This window comes from Dendronephthya gigantea, unplaced genomic scaffold (assembly GCF_004324835.1).
Source record: "Dendronephthya gigantea isolate DGI-Jeju-01 unplaced genomic scaffold, DenGig_1.0 000035F, whole genome shotgun sequence".
NCBI lineage: Eukaryota > Metazoa > Cnidaria > Anthozoa > Malacalcyonacea > Nephtheidae > Dendronephthya > Dendronephthya gigantea.
The window spans coordinates 1,686,016-1,706,902 of record NW_021163045.1 but is presented as its reverse complement, the minus strand read 5'-3'; the positions used below and the strand labels follow the sequence as shown (position 1 = coordinate 1,706,902).

The window sequence follows — 20,887 nt, the reverse complement described above, 5'->3', positions numbered from 1 at the left end:
TTTTACTCGCTGTAGCAGTCATGGCAACAACTGGTACACTTGAAAACGTTGCACATAACACAGACAAATTGCCATAATCGACTCTGAAATGTTGACCCCTGAAATGACAGATGTAATTTTTAATAGTAAGCACAGCACTATGTACTGGTTGATTGATTTGCTCACATATTATATCACATTTACTTGCATAAGGATTATTCTCATTTTAATAGTTTTCACACAAATTATAAAAGTTTAACTTTACCACTGTAAAATGCAATGGGCTTCATCCACAACAATGGCGCAGACGTTTTCCTGGTAAGGTTTGCTCTGCATCAACTTTCTTCCATAAGGACAAGAAACCAACGCTTCAGGGTGTGCGAACACAATATTATAGTGTCCGATTTCAAGTTTGGCTTTGTCGCTGAGACGAAAATCACAGACAAGTTCAGATTTTATGTCGTCTTCCTCAACACACTCTGATGAATTGGTTACATCGAGAGCAGACGCCCGAATTCCACTCAAGTCTAGCCGCAAAATCTGGTTTTCTATCAGCGCGTTTAAAGGTGATACAACAACAATAATTGATGTTATGTTTGCTGTGCTTTTTGGGACACCTTTCTTCTTCGCATACAGCAAGGCAGGAAGCAAGCAAAAAATCAACGATTTACCGTATCCTGTTGGTAGAACAGCAAGAATATCCGAATTTAAAAAGATCCTTTCTAGGCAAATTACTTGTTTAGGTTTTAAAACAACCTCGCTGTAAAAGCTATTTAACAGAGCGAACTCTAAGCACGAGAGAAAATGCCGACACTTCGAGTTTTTCAACATGGCGACTTGCGGGATAGCCTGCGATCGGGCTCTCATATAGGCAGCCGATATGCCACCCCCCCAAAGGTTGACAATTTTCCTAAGGTCACATGACCAGCCGACACCAGGGTCTTTCCCGCAGTGCTTTCCCCCCACTGTGCCCCCAGGAAAGCCTACAAAAGACCCTGGGTACGAGGTTGAGTCGCACACAACCAAGTCTGGGACTTGATGCGGATACTTGTTATTCAAATAAGCACGAAGTCTGTATTTTCTATTCTCTTCTAATATTACTTCGTGTTCAAAGCATAGCTCGTTGTCTTTACACAGGACGTCATATTTCTTCTCAAATCTTTGTTCGAGCCAGTAGAATTCTTGTTCCAATCGCTTGTCCAACTCCAAGTCTATTGCCATATTTTCCCTTATAATATTGAAGTTTTAAACAGTATCTTTATATAATGAATTTCTTTATCTCGCTTCCTCTAGTTTTAATTTTTAATTTTTTTTACTTTGCCGTATCATCAAAATAGACTTAACCAGTCTACTTCAGCAAAAAGTCTTTTAGATAGCTATAAACTAAACTAAACTAGTTTATTTCAGCGAAAAAACCTGTTTAGGCAAGTCATCATAATTTACATTAGTCTTCCAGTAACAAGGGATTTCCCGTGTTTTGTTATTGTTCAAAAGGATATATCAAGTTTCATTCAATCACTTGATTTCTAAGTGGAACATCTGTGAACATTTCGTCCGTTTCGTAAATAAAGTATTAAACCAAAATTGGGAAAACAGAAGACGAACTTCCAAAGACTGCGTTGATATTTAATCCCTTATGTTCCGTCTGACTGAATATCATCTCTTCAATTATACATTCATGATTAATCGCATCTTGAAACTTTATATTTGGTCAGCAAGTCATTAGGGAATTCCCCTGATGCGTAGGCGTTTGGGATTCCCCTAGCTTAACAAACAGAAACCAGTATAATATAATATTCAAACTCGACTAAATCGTTGCAGTTCCAACAGGACCACAGCATTTTCAACCTGTCATCTGTGATACAAAACTCAATCATACCATCAAACTGTAGATATCACGTTTTAAACGTAGATATCTGAAAATGACTGGCGATAAGTTATCACAAGCGAGATTGAAATACGAGAAGAACGAGCTAGAAAAATATTATCGCGGAGAAAAATTTCCATGGAAGAAGATGTGGAAGAATGGAATGCTTATGGCTGCATTTGAACGTAATGTAACGACGAATAGAGGAAATGTTTATAGACTACGTATATTGGTAGGGGAGAACTATCCCAATCAACTGCCGGATTTAGTTGTATGTTCTTCACCAAAACCAATGCCAACGACACCAGAATGGCGAGGGACATACACCACACATACATGGCCGCCAATGGATGGATTCTTAAAAATTCATTTCTATCATCCGCTTTGCTGGACACGGAAGAATAGACTTTATCAGGTTTTTGAGAAGGGAGAAGAATGGTTAGAGGCTTACGAAGAACATCTTGCAACGGATATACCTTTGAATGAATTTTTACCTCCGATGAAACTCACGAAAGAAGTTGTTGATGAAGAGAACAGACGAAAAAAAGAATATGCACGTTATATGGCCATGTATGACCGAAATCTACTTCAGCATTGCCGATAATTGCTGGCTTAATACTCATAGACACACTAGATTTTATATACCAATTACCAATTATATTTAAAAGATACGGGTGAAAATTTTACTATTCGTGTAGTGTAATCTGGTTAGTATATGTACCATGTTTTAAGCAATTAAATAAATAATTAAACAATATTTTTACAATTTGGGGCTCATTGGTAGTACAAAGACAACAAAGTCCCCAAAAACCATCCTTGCCGAGAAGCAGCCAGATATAAAATATGGCAAGTAATATTTTTAGTTGTTTTTAATACTACGAGGCCTTACAGCAACTAATCTGAAATGTAGTCGTCCATCATCAAACGGTGTGAAGGAAACGTCGATTGTACACCCAGGATTGGCTAAATTAAGTTTAGTAAATAGACATAGCAATGCAAACAGCCAACCACAAGCAATGTCAATTGGATTATCCATATTACACCTTCTCAAAAACGTTTCTATCATTTGGGTCTGTTCGTTATTTATTTCATCAACAGTGAATATTGGCAAGTTACGCTGTGACAAAATATTGCTGAAAATTGAACGCATTTGCCAGTTATGTAGATCGTTAAGAAAATTAGGACGTGATTGATATAAAGCCAAGGCGATTTCTTGACCCAGAAGGGCTATTTGCAACTTCTCCACTCTTTCCGCTTTTAATTCCTCTTCCTCCGTGAGTTTCATCTGTTGTAAATCAAGTGGTAATTTTTTTCCTATAAGGTATTTTTCATAGGCTTCGAGCCACTCAACTCCTTTGTTGAAAACCTGTGTGAAAGTATTCAAAATACACATTGAATTTCAGAATGAATGCACGAATTTATATGAAGCGAGTAGTTTTGGGATCGGATATCCTAGAACAGACACTCCAGAGAGTCAGGGGTCTTGCAACAGAGCTCTCTGCGTATAGTGTTAAGAAGCGTGGTGAATATGGCTACCGAAGAATGGCGAAACACGATCCTTGGGTTAAGACAGATCATTTCAACAAACCCACCTGGAAAATCATGTTCTCTCTTGTCCAAGCTGCCCAATGCCAATGACAAATATGTAAGAACCCATGCAAGGGTGGCCACGTATGGGTTGCATGGCTTCCACAAAAATGAGGGTTGTCAACAGGCATCGACTCAGGGGGCTCGCACACCACCAAATCTGGCATTTTACGAGGATACTCGGAATTCACATAAACACGAAGCTTGTAATGTTTATCTTTCACTTCAACTTTGCGTTCAAAACATGGAGTATCATTCTTATGCAGTATAGGAAATTCCTCCGGCCAAAAATATCCCTCGAGTGTATCTTTCTCTTTTTCTAGGCGCGAGTCCAAATCTGCTGGTTTGTAAACTTCGATGTCTCTACATTCTGCCATATTGGATGTAGTGGTACAAATCGAGTTATAACTACACTTGTGTTCTCGCGTACGCCACAGTCGTGTTCAAGAGTGTTTGAATTTGTATTTTATAGTCTTGATTCGTCTTTTATGAGACAGTCTTCTTCTTAATATTACGGTGAACTACACAAGTGTTAAATTAATCTGCCGTGGTCGGTCGTGTTCAAACAGGTACTCCTATGAAGGGATTTTCCCATTGTCTTGCGCAGTAGTGTTTTTTAGCACTTCTATATGACGTAATGGTATTTCCCACTTCCAAGAAGCGAGGAAAACATTCTTGGTAAATGGGTGAAGCTATACTTGGAATTACATCCAATTTCTAAGCATTTGTTAATTGTGAAAGAATTTCAACAGCAGAAAGTGAAAGTTTATGGCACTGATTACATGGGAATTCCCGATGAAAGAAAACAATTGAAGCTTGTGAGTCGAGTGTCTTTGAATAGATGTTACCCGCTGTGAGGGGAAACGTTTAGTTAGGTAGTGTTTCCCATATATACGTTTGAAATCAGTGTTGGCTGTTGGAAGACGAATATTGTACCATACATTTCGGTTGTGATTAGCGGGATTAACATGGTTATTATATTACATCATTAATCCATTCATAAACAAAGATTATAAATAATATATTTGGTATGTAAATTATTTTTCTTCCTTTGCCCTTATGTAGATTTTGTCTTTCTTAGCAGTGCAATGTAATTGTGTCGGCTTTGTTACTGCTTCTCAATGTCTGATTACCTAATTCATTTATTGTAGCTACAAGTTGTGGGTATAGCTGTGTAAAAGCAAACGATTTTTTCTTCAATTGACAGAGGAAATACGCGTTAGGATACGCTTGAACTGTCTTCTGTTAAAGATGTCGTGGAGCAAATTCCAAAAATATCGTCTGATACTTGAAAAAAGAAGATTGTTAAAAGAATTCGCTAAAGATGATATTACATGGATCAATCCACAATGGCACACGAAAATCGAGCTACGCGTTGTAACAAACCGTGGTAACGAATACGTTTTGCGTGTGCACGTTCCAGAAGATTATCCTAACTCTGCACCTGAGATGGTAGTCTCCGAATCGCCTCAGCCAATGCCAGATTGGAATGAAAGTTACGAGAATCATACCTTGGACAGACGTGAAGGTCATATTAATATATGCTATAGTTATTACCGTCATTGGTCGCCAGGAAAACACACAATTGTTGATATTTTTAAAAAGGGTCGGCTGTGGTTGGAGGCTTACGAGAGCTCAGTCGAAACGAACCGTCCTATGGACTTCTACTTGGATGATGTGGATGTGCTAGATGATGATGATGATGATCCGCCAGCTTTGAACCTTGAAAACTGCTCATGTCAGTAAAAGGCCTACAAAGCTATATTTGTGTGTCAGTTTGTGTGCGTGCCGCTGCCATAACGAGTGACTAATGCAATTCGTTTATTTGGTCTTATAAACCAATATTTCTGCATTCAATCGGCTTGGGTGTTTACTTTATCTATTGCTTATCAAGTCGTTGTCAAGTTCATCGACCACTTTAAAACCTTGTATTTCGACGTGTGGTTTTGTTGTTTTCGATATTTAAATTTACCTCTCTTACGTCACCAGCTGTTTAATAATAATAACCTTTTAACTTTCACTTTGCAACTCGGCAACTCAAGTGTTGTTGAACTGAAATTTCGTCCACTTCCGCTGTGAACTCGCAAGTTTAATCGCACAATGTTTACACATTTTATGGAAATATACAAGCTCAACCATCGTTAATTCAAACATCGTTATCTGTAAGATGCCCTGGACTCGAAATCAGCACTTTCGTATCTTAGAAGAAGAGGAAATTTTGAGCGTATATTTTCCCGGTAGAGTATCATGGCTGCATGGCAGGACGAACGTTGAAATTAGGATGACAACAAATAATGGCAACGAGTATACTCTTCGAGCCTACTTGCCCGAAGATTTCCCGAACAGTGTACCAGATTTGGTTGTAACACAATCCCCACAACCTATGCCGAATTGGGAAAACAGTGGACAGACACATACTTTACCACGTTACAATGGTTTTCTAAGGATTTGCCATTATCGAATATCTCGCTGGAGTCCTCAAAATAATTTATACGATGTTTTTATGAAAGGAAGGTTGTGGCTCGAAGCATACGAAGGACATCTACGAACTTCCCTTCCTATTGATCATTTCTTAAGAGATATGGAGATCAAACAGTAGAAGCGATTAAGTGGAGTCAGTTTTATGTTTTGTGTGCTTTTATGTTAGTTATAGTCGGTACACTGTTTGTGCTGAGTGATATTATACACTTTTGTGTTAAAATGATTTTGTCACATTGCAAGTGATCAAATTTTCAGAAACTAGTCAGGGATTTAGCGTATAATCAAGATATCTATTTCTAAAAATCTCTTTATTATTTCACTGAAATAAGTCAGATTGGTTTTATAAGGTTATATATAGTAAGATATTAGACTGATGTGCTTCAATATAATTGTATTGTAATCCAGCATGCAAAAAGGAACATCTATGAGGGTGCAAACAATGATCTTCTATTAATTAGCGGAATGTTATGTGATCCATTTTTAAAATATGGTTTTTGTTAAACTGTCATATATATAATCTATATTGTATAAACTGCTACATACAGCTGTTTGTGTTTCATGGAGATATATAATTTTCTAAATGTGTATGGTACTGTGCAAAAAAGCAGACAATGGTTAAGGGTTACATTAGTTTGGGGTTACATTATAAGAAATTAATTACATAATTGTTAAAGATAGATTATTTTCTCGTCCTTCCATTTCTTCTTTCCCTTCTTTTGCTGGTCCAATTGTTTCTGAATCGTTCAGTGATGGTTTTATGGTCTACCGAAACAGGGACAATTTCGACGTCTTTTATTCTCATCGCTTTCTTTACGATGGCTTCCTTCTTCAACCTGTCCCTTCTTTTCCTCATCACTAGTTTTTCTTCCATCTAAGTTATTCCCGTGGTTTTCAACCTTTTCACTTTTATCATTTGCATTTTTTATCGTGTCATCATCTATGCTTGCATTTTTTTTTGAAGCCAGGTTGCTTTTCGACATAACTTTTCGTTTCTTTTTTTTCCTCGTGTCTTCCTTCTTTGTGTTGTTTTTTTTGTCTTTATTTGACCCAAATTCACGAATGGATTTTCTACTTTTCTGTGATTGTTTTTTTTCGGATTCAATGTGGATTTCATTATCTATTTTGTTCATGCCTGATTCGTGTTCAGAAGCATCGATGTCTCTCTCAACTGTTTCATTTTTGACGGTTGCAGATGGCGTTTTAGGCATTCCTTTCGTTATTTCTTGGTTAATTTCCGTTGATGTATGATTGACACTGTCTGCGCAAATACTCCTAACTGTTTCGTTCTTTCCAAGTATCAAATTATCATATGTACTTAGCCTATTCCCTTGCGCGTCATTTTCATTGGCGTTATCATCAACACTTCCAATGTATTTAACTTCATAGTTTGCACGAGACTTTTCGGATTTCTGGTTTTCGAGCGATATACTTTCGGACTTTGAGATTGTCTGCGTGACTCCACCAGCTTGTAGGGTAACAATATTTCTGTTGACTTGAGGGTCACGTTGATTGTCCAGCTCTTTGTTGCTCGTCATATTGTTAGTTTTATCATTCCAGCGTTCTTTGGGTATATTACTACCATACCCGGGTGTCTTTTGCACAGGACCTTTAATTGGTTTTGGGGGATCATGATAAATTGAAGCAGACTTTACTTTTGGATCTCCTGGTGTTGTATCACCTTCAGGATTGCTTGTTTGGTTTTCGTTATGAACACTGAGGCCTTTCTTTTCGTCCTTGTCGAAAATAGAGTTCATTTCACTCTTAGGCACATTGTTTTGATTGACGCGCTCAGTTCCACTGAAGCGCCGAGAAGTATCAGGTGGCTTCGGTTGCCCGTCATCCACCCATTGACACTCAGTACCCATTGAACGAATCTCTTCAGATTGCTTTCGTTTTTTTGGTGATATTCTTTCAGGCTCCCCTTGATGTGTTCGTGTATCTTGCTGGGTTGTTGTAGAGTTCTCTGAAGATTTTCGTTTTGGTAGCCCCTGCTTGTTATCTGAATATGTTGGAGTTTTCGAGATTTTGGCGTCTGGGCCAGTTGTTGTTTCTTTAACTGTTTTTTGAGTTTTGGGTTCATGTAAAATTGTAGCTGACACCGACACCATTTTTGGTTTGCCAAGTTTCGGTGGTGGATTCTGTGTCTGCGTATCTTGCTGGTTTGTTGTGAAGTTAGGCTGCGGGGAATTGCATTTTGATAGTTTCTTGTTGTCACGCCAATATGTTGGAGTTTCTGAGGTTTTGGCGTCTGCGAGTCTTGTCGTGGATGTTGTTTCTACATGCAAAACTTTGGCTGGCGTGTGCTTCGGGGTTATTTTGTTTGTATTTGCATGCCAGCTTATCGGTGTTCCTTTTTCTGCAGGACTTTCACTTTCATTATGATTACTAGCCCCTTCCTTCGCTTCCGCGTCAGGTGAGAAATTTTTCATTTCTCCTTCGTACCTGGTTAACTGGTTGAAGCTTTCAGCTCCGACGAAGACATTTTCCAAAATATTCTCATTCAAACGCAAAGGACTGTTACCACTTAGAAACTTAAACTTTCCATGTTTAACCGGATGTTGTTGACCATATTTAATTTGAAACAAAAAGCAGTTAATTGTCACTCTATCGGTTATATTTGCAATAAAAACAATATATCGATCCAATCCTAATCCCCAGGCATATTGTTCCATACAGTAATTTTTTATCTCCGGCACTTGGTTTAAATAGCTTTATTCTGTGATGAGAATGCCACTGGCCAACATTGCAAAGACCGTGTTTATTTGCTAAGAAGGTTCCAGCGTCGCGTAGGTAGTCCACGTCCTGTAAGATAAGCGAGTAAAAGTAAAATCAATCATGAATGTAAAATACATATCTTTAGATCGTTTAGCATTTTCATCTATTAACATGCGTCGGTTATAGGAGTCCACAGCCCCGCATTAAAAGTCCGTATTTTTTCTAAACACGCAATAACTACTTGTAAGACGAAACTACCCACATACACAGTGTCTATAAGTGTGTATAGTCTATGCGCACAAACTGTCACGATGTATAGGTCTTTGCAGCATTCACAAGGCCTTTCAATCCAAAGTTTTCAGACGAACCGTTGCTAGAACTATATCGTACCTGAAAGAATGACGTGGCTGTCCTTCTACAATCATTACCAGGGCCAAGCACAAACTGAACAACAGCAGTGTGTTCATCAAGCCACAAACCAAATAGATCTCCGCCAGTTTCGATATCCTTATGTTTTAAAACCCATTCACATATCTGATCCCGTTCACCTTCGTTCATATACACTTTGAAACTCATGTCAGCGACGTTATATTATTTTGCATCTATCTTATGGTCTTAGCCGTTAAATGCCAACTAAATAGTGTACGATCTCGAGTCAAACTGATGTGACCTTTCGTAAATATTTGAAGTTTCGATTTTAAATGTTGACCCCGAAATACCAGGAATTGGTTTTGACAGAATTCATACCTAAATAATTTCATGGTTCATTTAACATTTTTTTATCAAACTAAGTCATCATCATTACACAACGAAGTAGTTTTGAAACCATATGACAACTTCAAGATATTCTTTTGTGAATTCTTAAATTTACTTTTCCATAAATAACTTTCAATATATTAAGCTACCTCGTGCAAACTACTGAATTTTAACTCTTATGATGTGGATACATATCTATAGGGTAATCACTGATCTATATATAAGTGACAGATACTAAAAAAGATACTTTATACAATAGTAACCTGGACTACATCTTGCTCTTTATCCTTCTCGTCCTGACTTCCTTTGTTAATATCAGTTGAGTCCTGCTCGGTTATAGTTAAGCATCTCATCATGGAACACAAACTTTCTACGGGATGGCAACGGCGAGTAAGGCAATTACCGCCAGTTATTTCATTCTCGTTGTGATGGAATGTTCCTCGGTGATCCTCTTTGTGAGAGAATGTTCCTCGTTGATCCTCGTTGTGATGGAATGTTCCTCGTTGATCCTCTTTGTGAGAGAATGTTCCTCGTTGATCCTCGTTGTGATGGAATGTTCCTCGTTGATCCTCTTTGTGAGGGAATGTTCCAGATGGGGTGCTCGGTCTTTTGTCTTGATTGTAGTAAGATACGGAGTTACTTTCATATGGGTTTGGTTTGCTGCTCTTTGGTTGAAATAGTTCAGTAACATTATCATAATCTCCGCTTTTCCTTTTACGACGAGTGCTCTCAAGACCACTCGAGAAAGATTCTGGCTGACGAACAATTGCTTGATCATTTTCTTTGGGCATTCTCTCTCTGCTTCTTTGGGGATTCCTTCGATGTTGGTCACTTTGGATTGTTTCCTGGTTGTAATCTCGTTGTCTTGGAGAATAGTAATCCTTTCGATGATCTTTTCTGCCTCTTGGCTCTTTATCTACCAGTTCTCCTGAAATATATCCCAGAGTTGTTGGATTACATTTTCGTTTCTATAAAAGGATGATGTTGGGAACGAGTTAATTCTGTTGCCTTTTGGCTCAGTTGGAGTATAAACTCCTCGATTCTGGATTATGTTTCTTGATGATGAAGTCACAGCGTTTTGTTGGTAGTCACATTGGTTTGTGTGTATCTCCCTTCTATTCCTATTCCCATGTCCAGGCGGCGGAGAATATCTGTTATTTTCTGTTGGATAATCTCCTCTTAAAAACTTTACTTCTCCCTTGCCATCGGGTTTGTATAAAACTGCTGATAGTTTCGGCTTCGTCTCTTCTGATCCTTTGGATTTCCAAGCCCTACCAGGTTGCTTTTGAAATACTTTCTCATCTGGATTGTTGGTAACCTTGGATGAACCAACAGACGTTCTTGTGTGATGATGAAAGTCTTGTCCTATGTTTGCATCTTTGAGTCTTCTTATGGGCGTATTCCTTTTGAGCTGGCTTCGTTCATCCTCTTCATAGTGGTCTGTCTTTGTGTATCCGTCGTAATTTCCCCTTTTTTGTTCACTTTTCGGAAAACTCTTTTTTTCGATAATTCTGCTTTCAAATGCAGTGTGTTCACCTTTATGCTCACAGGTGTAACTATTCCTACGTTTTTCTTGCATAGTGGAAACATCTCCGAAATAATGTTCCACACGTCTCGCAGAGTAACCTGGTACATGGTCGTCTCTCGCGTTCTTATTTCGTAGAAATTTCATTTCTTTTTCAAACGTGGTCATCGGATTGAAGCTCTCTGCACCGACGTAGACATTTCGCAAAATATTCTCATTCAAACGCAAAGGACTGTTACCACTTAGAAACTCAAACTTTCCATGTTTAACCGGAAGTTGTCGACCATGTTTGATTTGAAACAAGAAGCAGTCAATTCTTACAACATTGGTTATATTTGCAATAAACACAATATATCGATTCAATCCTAATCCAGGCATGTTGCTCCATACAGTATTCTTATCTCCAGAGCTTGGTTCAAACAGATGTATTCTGTGATGGGAATGCCACTGACCAAGATTAGAAGGACCCTGTTTGGTTGTCAAATAAGTCCCAGCGTTGTACAAATAGTTTACATCCTGTTGGTAAAATAATGAATAAAGAAGTATTTCGTGCATTATGTTAGGAAACACATATAAAAATCCCGAAAAAGACGGCGATTCGTGTTAACAGACACCTAATAACAAGTGGTAGGTTGAAAATCGTTTTATTTTGTTTTTTTTCTGTGGTTTGAATGTTAGACTTTGCAGAAACATGATGAGTGATGACCGCATTCATGACTCAATAAATGTAGACTATGTATAGTCTCGGCTTTTTGGTCTTACATCTAGACTTAAATGTAAGTTGAATTTTTCGCTTAGCAAATTTGCATTCTCGATGCCAAGCCACCGAAAGAGATCTCTCCAAAATGGCGAAAAGTGATCCTGCATTTAGCAGTAATGCCGTGTTCATATTACGTTTCATGCAAATAACTTGCGAAGTAAAAGGGCTTGGATTATTAGTATTTTTAACGAACTATAGCGTTTCCCGAGCTGAATAATTGTATAGATGGTCTATCTTCATGGGCACAGAGCGCAAAAGTCGCGAATCAAATCATCACAAATCTGTCAGATATCCTGCGCTTAACAAGAAATACAAGGGGGGCGCTGGATGATTGTCTGACGAACAATCTCCCTTTCGTGCGCAAGCTTCTCGAAACGTAAGAACATTTTTAATCCATATAAATACTGCCGAAGACGAGCTTTAACCAGTTTTACCAAGTTTTGGCAATGAAACCGAAGAGGAACGATTTGTTTATATCGGCCGTCAGATCGCACTGTTGTTGACATCACGTATAACATCGTTGCATCAAAATACTTAGTTACCTGAAAGAAAGATATTGTTGTCCTACTACAATGTTTACCGGGGCCAAGCACAAACTGAACAACAGCAGTGTGTTCATCAAGCCACAAACCAAATAGATCTCCGCCAGTTTCGATATCCTTGTGTTTTAAAACCCATTCGCATATCTGATCCCATTCACCTTCGTTCATATACACTTTGAAACCCATATTTCACTAAATTCAATAATCCTATTGATTCTCCTGCCTTTCTAAAGCCTGGCGCTAGGTTATAATTAATCGACAAGTCATAGACATACTTATTCAACAAAAATGGCGAATTTAAATTGAGATTTTAAATGCTACTTATGTATGGCGATACTGCCGATACATGGAAAGGGTTTTCCCGGAAAAAAGAGTTGTCGATGCTATCATGTAACTCGGTACAAGTAATGCACTGAAATACTTGATGTAATATTGACAAAACAATCGTGATAGCAGATACACGTATCATTCTCAATTGCAACAGAGGGATGGGCAGCATGTTATACTTAAAGGGGGCGGGAAAGTACATTTTCGAGAAGAGCGCTTTTTCGGATGACTACAAAAATTTGAGGAGAACGTGCCTAAGGTCCCCCACGTCCCCAAGGTTCCCACGTCCCACTTGATTACTAAACAGAGTCTACACTAGGCTCTATTTCACCCGGTGGAGGAATCTCCCGTAGGCAAATAAAGACTCGTAAATCTGAAATATGATTCGTGGATGATTATTGATATTTCCATTTTGGTTTATTACATTTGATCAGAATTTCTATTATCGTCAATGAGACTATTCGAGTACATTTATATATAAGCTCTCTGTGAATTCTGCATTTTATGTTTAGTAATCATGGAATTATAGTGCATGCTGTATTCAATAAGGTAGCTACATGTTAAAACGCTGCTTTTGGGTTAATCTATTTCATAATTTTCATTTACTTTTTATGTACTATGATTTAATTTTAATTATTAAGAATTTTAATATGTAGTTAATATAGCAACAAAGAATTAAATAGAAAAATAGTTGAAGATATGTACCAACAGGTTTGTGATCTAAATTCTTATAAACTTAATTTCCTTTTCTTTCCTTTAAAAGGAAAGCAGCCGGCCTTCTTCTTTTTTTTGTCTTTCGACTTTCGACCAAACGGCGGGTTTTGGGGATTTTGCGATTCACTCGCTGACTGTTCAGATGCATTGACATCTTGGTCATTTTGACTTATGTTTTCTATACCTTGGTCATTTTGATCTCTGTTAAAGGCCCTTTCCTTCTCTTCTGGATCACTTCTTTCAAATGTTGATGCTACTTCAATGTTGGTCTCTTCATTAAATCGCTTATTCGTTTCATCAAACTTCGAATCCTTTCTTTTTTTCTTGTTACCCATCTTGGTTTCTTTGTCTGTGCGTTTAAACTTTCGCCTCAACGATTCTCTGATTCTTTCAGAGATTGATTTTTTCTTTTTCCTCGCATTTTGTAATTCACTTGGTGTTTGCGCAGAAGCACTGAAGTCATTATTTTGATTTTCGCTGATGACTTCCACATCTTTTTCTGGATCACTTCTTTCAAATGTTGGCTCTTCAAGGCGAGACACTTCGATAGGATTTTGTGTTTCTCTTGCTGGATTCTCTGTTTGTGCATTAAGTTCTTTCGATGTTGATTCTACCTCTGTCTTGGCCGTCTCATTAGGTTTGTTTGTTCCCTCACTTTTTAGATCTATTCTTTCAATCTTGGTTTTTGCTGAATGTATTGGGTCTACTTTTTTTGTTATTGTATCTGGTGCATTATTTCCATTCTCATTTTGTTCTTTGTGCTCTATTTGGTCAAAAATTGTACGAATTCTGTTATTGCTCTCATTCAAATGCTTTCCGTGTTTTAGAGAGTCTTTAATGGCAATTTGGGGATAACCTGTTGAAGGTTTGGTATATTTGTTGGCGTTTTCATTAGCAGTCGTTTCGAGTGACTCGTTAACTTGGCATATTGATGATGGCATGTTAGATTTGGTTTCGATACTGGAGGTTTCTGAGTCATCATTTACCGTTGCCATATGTTCGTTTTTATCATCACATCGAGCTTGTAAATCTCTTCTCGATTCCGGTTTTGGCTCTTCTATTTTATGCTTTGTATCTGGTGAATGATCTGAAGCCTCCCCAAGCGTTGTATTTCGGATGTTTTTATTCAATACGGAGTCTGCTTGTCCGTTCGTAGAATTTTTTTCGTCCTCACAGCCATCTAGAAATTCTCGCACAGCAGAGTCGCTCTCTTCTGCCGCTCTTTTTTCGTCCGTTTTTGGATCTGAGTTGAATGCAATCGCGTCTTCGATCCTTTCTTTTTCTCCCTCAAGTTCCGCTTTATCATTATTTGCCTTTGTGTTTTGACTAGTCAGAGTTTTATTGCATTTAAAGCGAGTTCCGTCGGCCATACGATCAATTCGTATTATGTTGGGCTGTTGGTCGTTCTCGGTACTGTCATCCATTGTTAACAATCGTGTCTTGTCTGTGGCTTGCTTTACCTCCTCAGCACAAGGTTTTGTTGAGGCCTGACATCCCTTTTCATTCGGATCTTTCTTTGCACCATCTTTTTGATAATTTTGCAGTTCGCTTTTGCCTTTTCTATGAACATCAACAACCGTAACATCATCACGCGTTTTATCTTCATTTCCTGTATTATCATTGTTAAAGATATTTTCTCCTTCCAGGTGTTGTTGTTGCTCTGTTGTTTCTTCATCTATTCTTTCCGTTTGTTCTTTCTTGTACTCCTCTTCATTAGTGGACAGAATATTTGTTTCATTCCAGTCTCCTTGCTTTTCTTCCTTAGCACGAGGTATTGTTGGAGTCTGACATCCATCTTCATTCGAATCTTTCGTAGCTACGCACTCTTTCTTTCCGCCATCTCCTTTTTGAAAATTTTGCAGTTCGCTTTTGTCTTCTTCACAAACATCAACAAGCATAGCATCTTCACGCGTTTCATCTTCATGTCCTGTATTATCATTGTTAAAAGCATTTTCTTCTTCCAGGTGTTGTTGGGAATTGTCGTTTAGCTCTTGTGTTTCTTTATCTATTCTTTCGGTTTGTTCTTTCTTGTACTCCTCTTCATTAGTGGACACAATGTTTGTTTCATTCCAGTCTCCTTGCTTTTCTTCCTCAGCACGAGGTATTGTTGGAGTCTGACATCCATCTTCATTCAAATCTTTCGTAGCTACGCACTCTTTCTTTGCATCGTCTTTTTGATAATTTTGCAGTTCGTGTTTGTCTTCTTCATGAACATCAACAAGCATAGCATCTTCACGCGTTTCATCTTTATGCCCTGTATTATCATTGTTAAAAGCATTTTCTTCTTCCAGGTGTTGTTGGGAATTGTCGTTTAGCTCTGTTGTTTCTTCATCTATTCTTTCGGTTTGTTCTTTCTTGTACTCTTCTTCATTAGTGGACACAATGTTTGTTTCATTCCAGTCTCCTTGCTTTTCTTCCTCAGAACGAGGTATTGTTGGAGTCTGACATCCATCTTCATTCAAATCTTTCGTAGCTACGCACTCTTTCTTTGCATCATCTTTTTGATAATTTTGCAGTTCGTTTTTATCTGCTTCACGAACATCAACAAGCATAGCATCTTCATGCGTTTCATCTTCATTTCCTGTATTATCATTGTTAAAAGCATTTTTTTCTTCCAGGTGTTGTTGGGAATTGTCGTTTAGCTCTTGTGTTTCTTTATCTATTCTTTCGCTTTTTTCTTTCTTGTACTCTTCTTCAATAGCGGACAGAATGTTTGTTTCATTCCAGTCTCCTTGCTTTTCCCCCTCAGCACGAGGTATTGTTGGAGTCTGACATCCATATTCATTCAAATCTTTCATAGCTACGCACTCTTTCTTTGCATCATCTTTTTGATAATTTTGCAGTTCGTGTTTGTCTTCTTCACGAACATCAACAAGCATAGCATCTTCACGCGTTTCATCTTCATGCCCTGTATTATCGTTGTTAAAAGCATTTTCTTCTTCCAGGTGTTGTTGGGAATTGTCGTTTGGCTCTGTTGTTTCTTTATCTATTCTTTCGGTTTGTTCTTTCTTGTACTCTTCATTAGTGGACACAATGTTTGTTTCATTCCAGTCTCCTTGCTTTTCTTCCTCAGCACGAGGTATTGTTGGAGTCTGACATCCATCTTCATTCAAATCTTTCGTAGCTACGCACTCTTTTTTTGCATCATCTTTTTGATAATTTTGCAGTTCGTGTTTGTCTTCTTCACGAACATCAACAAGCATAGCATCTTCACGCGTTTTATCTTCATGTCCTGTATTATCATTGTTAAAAGCATTTTCTTCTTCCAGGTGTTGTTGGGAATTGTCGTTTAGCTCTTGTGTTTCTTTATCTATTCTTTCGCTTTTTTCTTTCTTGTACTCTTCTTCAATAGCGGACAGAATGTTTGTTTCATTCCAGTCTCCTTGCTTTTCCCCCTCAGCACGAGGTATTGTTGGAGTCTGACATCCATATTCATTCAAATCTTTCATAGCTACGCACTCTTTCTTTGCATCATCTTTTTGATAATTTTGCAGTTCGTGTTTGTCTTCTTCACGAACATCAACAAGCATAGCATATTCACGCGTTTCATCTTCATGCCCTGTATTATCATTGTTAAAAGCATTTTCTTCTTCCAGGTGTTGTTGGGAATTGTCGTTTGGCTCTGTTGTTTCTTTATCTATTTCGGTTTGTTCTTTCTTGTACTCCTCTTCATTAGTGGACACAATGTTTGTTTCATTCCAGTCTCCTTGCTTTTCTTCCTCAGAACGAGGTATTGTTGGAGTCTGACATCCATCTTCATTCAAATCTTTCGTAGCTACGCACTCTTTCTTTGCATCATCTTTTTGATAATTTTGCAGTTCGTGTTTGTCTTCTTCACGAACATCAACAAGCATAGCATATTCACGCGTTTCATCTTCATGCCCTGTATTATCATTGTTAAAAGCATTTTCTTCTTCCAGGTGTTGTTGGGAATTGTCGTTTGGCTCTGTTGTTTCTTTATCTATTTCGGTTTGTTCTTTCTTGTACTCCTCTTCATTAGTGGACACAATGTTTGTTTCATTCCAGTCTCCTTGCTTTTCTTCCTCAGAACGAGGTATTGTTGGAGTCTGACATCCATCTTCATTCAAATCTTTCGTAGCTACGCACTCTTTCTTTGCATCATCTTTTTGATAATTTTGCAGTTCGTGTTTGTCTTCTTCACGAACATCAACAAGCATAGCATATTCACGCGTTTCATCTTCATGCCCTGTATTATCATTGTTAAAAGCATTTTCTTCTTCCAGGTGTTGTTGGGAATTGTCGTTTAGCTCTGTTGTTTCTTTATCTATTCTTTCGGTTTGTTCTTTCTTGTACTCCTCTTCATTAGTGGACACAATGTTTGTTTCATTCCCATCTCCTTGCTTTTCCTTCTCAGCACGAGGTATTGTTGGAGTCTGACATCCATCTTCATACGGATCTTTCGTAGCTACGCACTCTTTCTTTGCACCATCTTTTTGATAATTTTGCAGTTTGTTTTTGTCTTCTTCACGAGCATCAACAACCATAGCATCTTCACCCGTTTTATCTTCATGTCCTGTATTATCATTGTTAAAGAAATGTTCTTCCATGTGTTGTTGTGAATTGTCGTTTGGCTCTGTTGTTTCTTCATCTATTCTTTTGTTTTTTTCTTTCTTGCACTTCTCTTCATTAGTGGACAGCATGTATGTTTCATTCGAGTCTCCATCGTGTTGTTCTTGCTGAGTATCGAGCTGGATGCCAGCAATAGGATTGTCATCGTGACTACAGTCTTCATTTTCTGCTGGAATAGAAGCGCCGTTTGTTAACAGCGACAGAATAATAACTAATAATGTACAAAAAATGCATGAACAAGAGAAGAGAAAGGTTCATAATATTTGCACATGTAAGTATAACACAAGTAAAAGGCAAATATCATATGTAACTCAAGAAAAAAAGTTTATAGATCGCTCAATCCCTCATCATAACTAACGAACTCACGTGCTTCATCGTTTACATTTTCAATTCCATGCCATTGAAAGATGTTATCTTCGTTTATGCTCTCGGCTCCAATTTTTACCGCGTCTTGGATTCTACCATCCAAACGAAACGGCGAACCCCCAGGTAGAGCTTCAATGGTTCCAGATAGCACATCATTTCTCTTGCCGTTCTTGATTTCGAAGAGATATGGGTTGATATCCACTTTCAAGTCTTCCACATCATCGCAAGTACCGGTGCTGTAATTGTATGATCTAGAACCTTTAGTTATCGTTGCAATGAACATGATATATCGATTCAAACCAAGGCTTGGCATGTTTCCCCACACTGTGTTTTTATCTCCGCCACTTGGTCGTGTCAGGTTAAGTGTGTGGTGGGAATGCCATTCACCGATATTACACAAGCCATGATCTCTGGTCAGGTAAACACCAGCTTTTCTTAAATAGTCTGTGTCTTGATAAAAAGATACGCTTGTTCGATGACAACCAACGCCCGGCCCTAACACAAATTGAACGACAGCAGTATGCTCATTGATCCAGGCTCCAAACAAATCACCACCTGTTTCGATATTTTGATGTTTCTTAACCCACTTTTCAATCTGGTGCCGTTCTCCTTCATTCATGTACACAGTAAATGGTTTATCAACAGGGCTTTGAACTATTTAAAATGGAGAAGATTTAAAATTGGTTATTAGTCAGGTTGTACTAACGAAGAGAGTGTTCTGGTAACCAGGAAATGCGAAACGCTGTAACGGACTGGGACTAGTTGTATATCTTGAAATATTCTTTATTTTAGTTTCAAATTAATGTCAGAGCTATAGTTCTCATAACTAAACATAATCACAAAACGTCAACTATAGTTTCATAAAGAATGACAAAAGACATAATCGGTTAAACAGCGCAAAGTGGATTTCTATTTAGACAACTTTTCTGCGCGTTGACAATACCAGGTGACAACTTTTCTGCACGCTGATAATATCACTTGGAGTGCAATATCACCTGACTCGCGAAATAAAAAAAATTAATAGCAGATCAGTCTCTTACGTTACAATGGGAGTGTTGTAACGTTTAAATGCATCTGTGCCACCAACCAGTGGCCGGTTGTAACAAGGCCGTTTAGCTAAATGGTATGTTTAAGCTTAAAATAGAAAGTAAGTCTGTGGTTTCAACAAGCAAAGTAAATATTTTTAACCTTAATACAAAGATACTGTTTACAATTACATATTCACTGTATAATATAATTATTAATATTCAAGTTGATTCATTCAAGAGAGATGCAAGAGAGTTATTTAAATTTGACTTATCCACCGTTTCAGCTAAACGGGCTTGATAAAACCGGCCCCATGCAGCAATGGAATATATTGCAAAGGATTACTTTATCACTAACAACTTATAGACTCACGTGACTTCGCTTTCGTTTTCGGTATATTTGGTTCGTCGTCACTTTTGTTATCATGTTGCCTTTTCTGTGGGAATTTTCTAACTTCGTTTGTACTCTCGGCTCCAATTTTTATTGCGTTTTGGATTCTATCATCCAAACGAAACGGCGAGTTCCCAGGAAGAGGTTCAATAGTTCCAAGTGGCACATCATTTCTGTAGCCATTCTTGATTTCAAAGACATATGGGTTGATATTCACTTTTAGGTCTTCCCTATCATGGTAAGAACTGGTGCTATAGTTGTAGTATGATCTATTGCCACCAGTTATCGTCGCGATGAACACGATATATCGTTTCAAACCAAGGCTTGGCATGTTTCCCCACACTGTGTTTTCATCTCCGCCACTAGGTCGTGTTAGGCCAAGTCTATGGTGGGAATGCCATTGACCAATATTGCACAAGCCGTGCTTTTGTGTCAGGTAGCCGCCAGCCTCTCTCAAATAGTTTATGTTTTGATAAAAAGACACACTTGATCGACGACAACCGTCGCCCGGCCCTAACACAAATTGAACGACAGCAGTGTGCTCATCGATCCATGCTCCAAACAAATCACCGCCTGTTTCAATATCATCATATTTCTTAACCCATTCTTCAATCTGGTGCTGTTCTCCTTCATTCATATAAACAGTAAACTTTATTTGATCGTGAGAGCTTTTGTGACTTTGCCACGCCATGTTTCCGGCTGTATGAATGCAACACTCTTGGTCCTTTCACTTATAATATTTTCGTCGTTCCCAGCATGAAATGTCCGCCAAAGTGCAACTAACTTTTATGTTTATTGTATACAACTTTTGCTACCATTTTCGATTTCTTTATTTTGTCAACATATGTTTCCTAGAATTACTGTTATTTTCCTAACCATTTCGCAGAAATAACATCTGTTTCTCAGAACTGGGTTCTTTCACTTTTCAATTTTGGTTTTCTTGGAAGCCGTTGTAGCACTTGTTTCCGGAAGAGCTCTTTAACTGATACCAGGAACTATAGTTAAACTTTGACCCTATTCATTAAATACAGTAAATACGGTTCATACACTATTAAATATCAATTGTTCGCCAATGATACAAAGATCAAATGTTTTGTCAACAGGAATAAAAAACGACAGGAGATCATAAACCAAACATACCGACTCAAAACAATCGATAAAATGTACAAAATCAAAGTAAAACTTGGGTTAGCTACATTATATTGATCTGCACCCAGTGATCTACACACGTTCAAATTAATTATTAACTGTTGTCAATGGCG

At 38.0% G+C, this 20,887-nt stretch overlaps 3 protein-coding genes across 3 annotated transcripts; all 3 read right to left on the bottom strand.

Moving 5' to 3' along the window:
• Window positions 1–2,493: 2,493 nt before the first annotated feature.
• LOC114525708 lies at window positions 2,494–4,139 on the bottom strand. Its single transcript, XM_028547121.1, has 2 exons — window positions 3,439–4,139; window positions 2,494–3,212 (listed from the first exon to the last, which is right to left on the bottom strand). Exons 1-2 carry the CDS (start codon window positions 3,808–3,810, stop codon window positions 2,706–2,708), a joined length of 879 nt encoding a protein of 292 aa, XP_028402922.1. The 5' UTR covers window positions 3,811–4,139; the 3' UTR covers window positions 2,494–2,705.
• A 2,100-nt stretch (window positions 4,140–6,239) lies between these two features.
• On the bottom strand, window positions 6,240–12,539 carry LOC114525612. Its single transcript, XM_028547000.1, is given in 8 exon segments — window positions 6,240–8,568; window positions 8,571–8,591; window positions 8,594–8,716; window positions 9,020–9,200; window positions 9,349–9,376; window positions 9,789–10,201; window positions 10,306–11,426; window positions 12,213–12,539. Coding segments are annotated over 8 exon segments (3,972 nt in total). The 5' UTR covers window positions 12,399–12,539; the 3' UTR covers window positions 6,240–6,669.
• A 728-nt stretch (window positions 12,540–13,267) lies between these two features.
• LOC114525611 (uncharacterized protein PFB0145c-like) lies at window positions 13,268–20,321 on the bottom strand. The gene is made up of 3 exons (XM_028546999.1): window positions 19,608–20,321; window positions 18,210–18,863; window positions 13,268–18,009 (listed from the first exon to the last, which is right to left on the bottom strand). The coding sequence occupies exons 1-3, from the start codon at window positions 20,314–20,316 to the stop codon at window positions 13,268–13,270; spliced, it is 6,105 nt and encodes a 2,034-aa protein (XP_028402800.1). The 5' UTR covers window positions 20,317–20,321.
• Between the last annotated feature and the right edge of the window lie 566 nt (window positions 20,322–20,887).

Excerpts from the sequence above, each read along its gene's own strand:
- LOC114525708 (XM_028547121.1), bottom strand. The coding sequence starts at position 3,810 with ATGGCAGAATGTAGAGACATCGAAGTTTACAAACCAGCAGATTTGGAC. Across the intron at positions 3,213-3,438 it reads GAGAGAACATGATTTTCCAG|GTTTTCAACAAAGGAGTTGA; the intron begins GTGGGTTTGTTG and ends ACTTTCACACAG.
- LOC114525611 (XM_028546999.1), bottom strand. The coding sequence starts at position 20,316 with ATGGCGTGGCAAAGTCACAAAAGCTCTCACGATCAAATAAAGTTTACT. Across the intron at positions 18,864-19,607 it reads GAAAACGAAAGCGAAGTCAC|TTCAAAGCCCTGTTGATAAA; the intron begins GTGAGTCTATAA and ends CATTTTAAATAG. Across the intron at positions 18,010-18,209 it reads AAATGTAAACGATGAAGCAC|AAAATGAAGACTGTAGTCAC; the intron begins GTGAGTTCGTTA and ends CTATTCCAGCAG.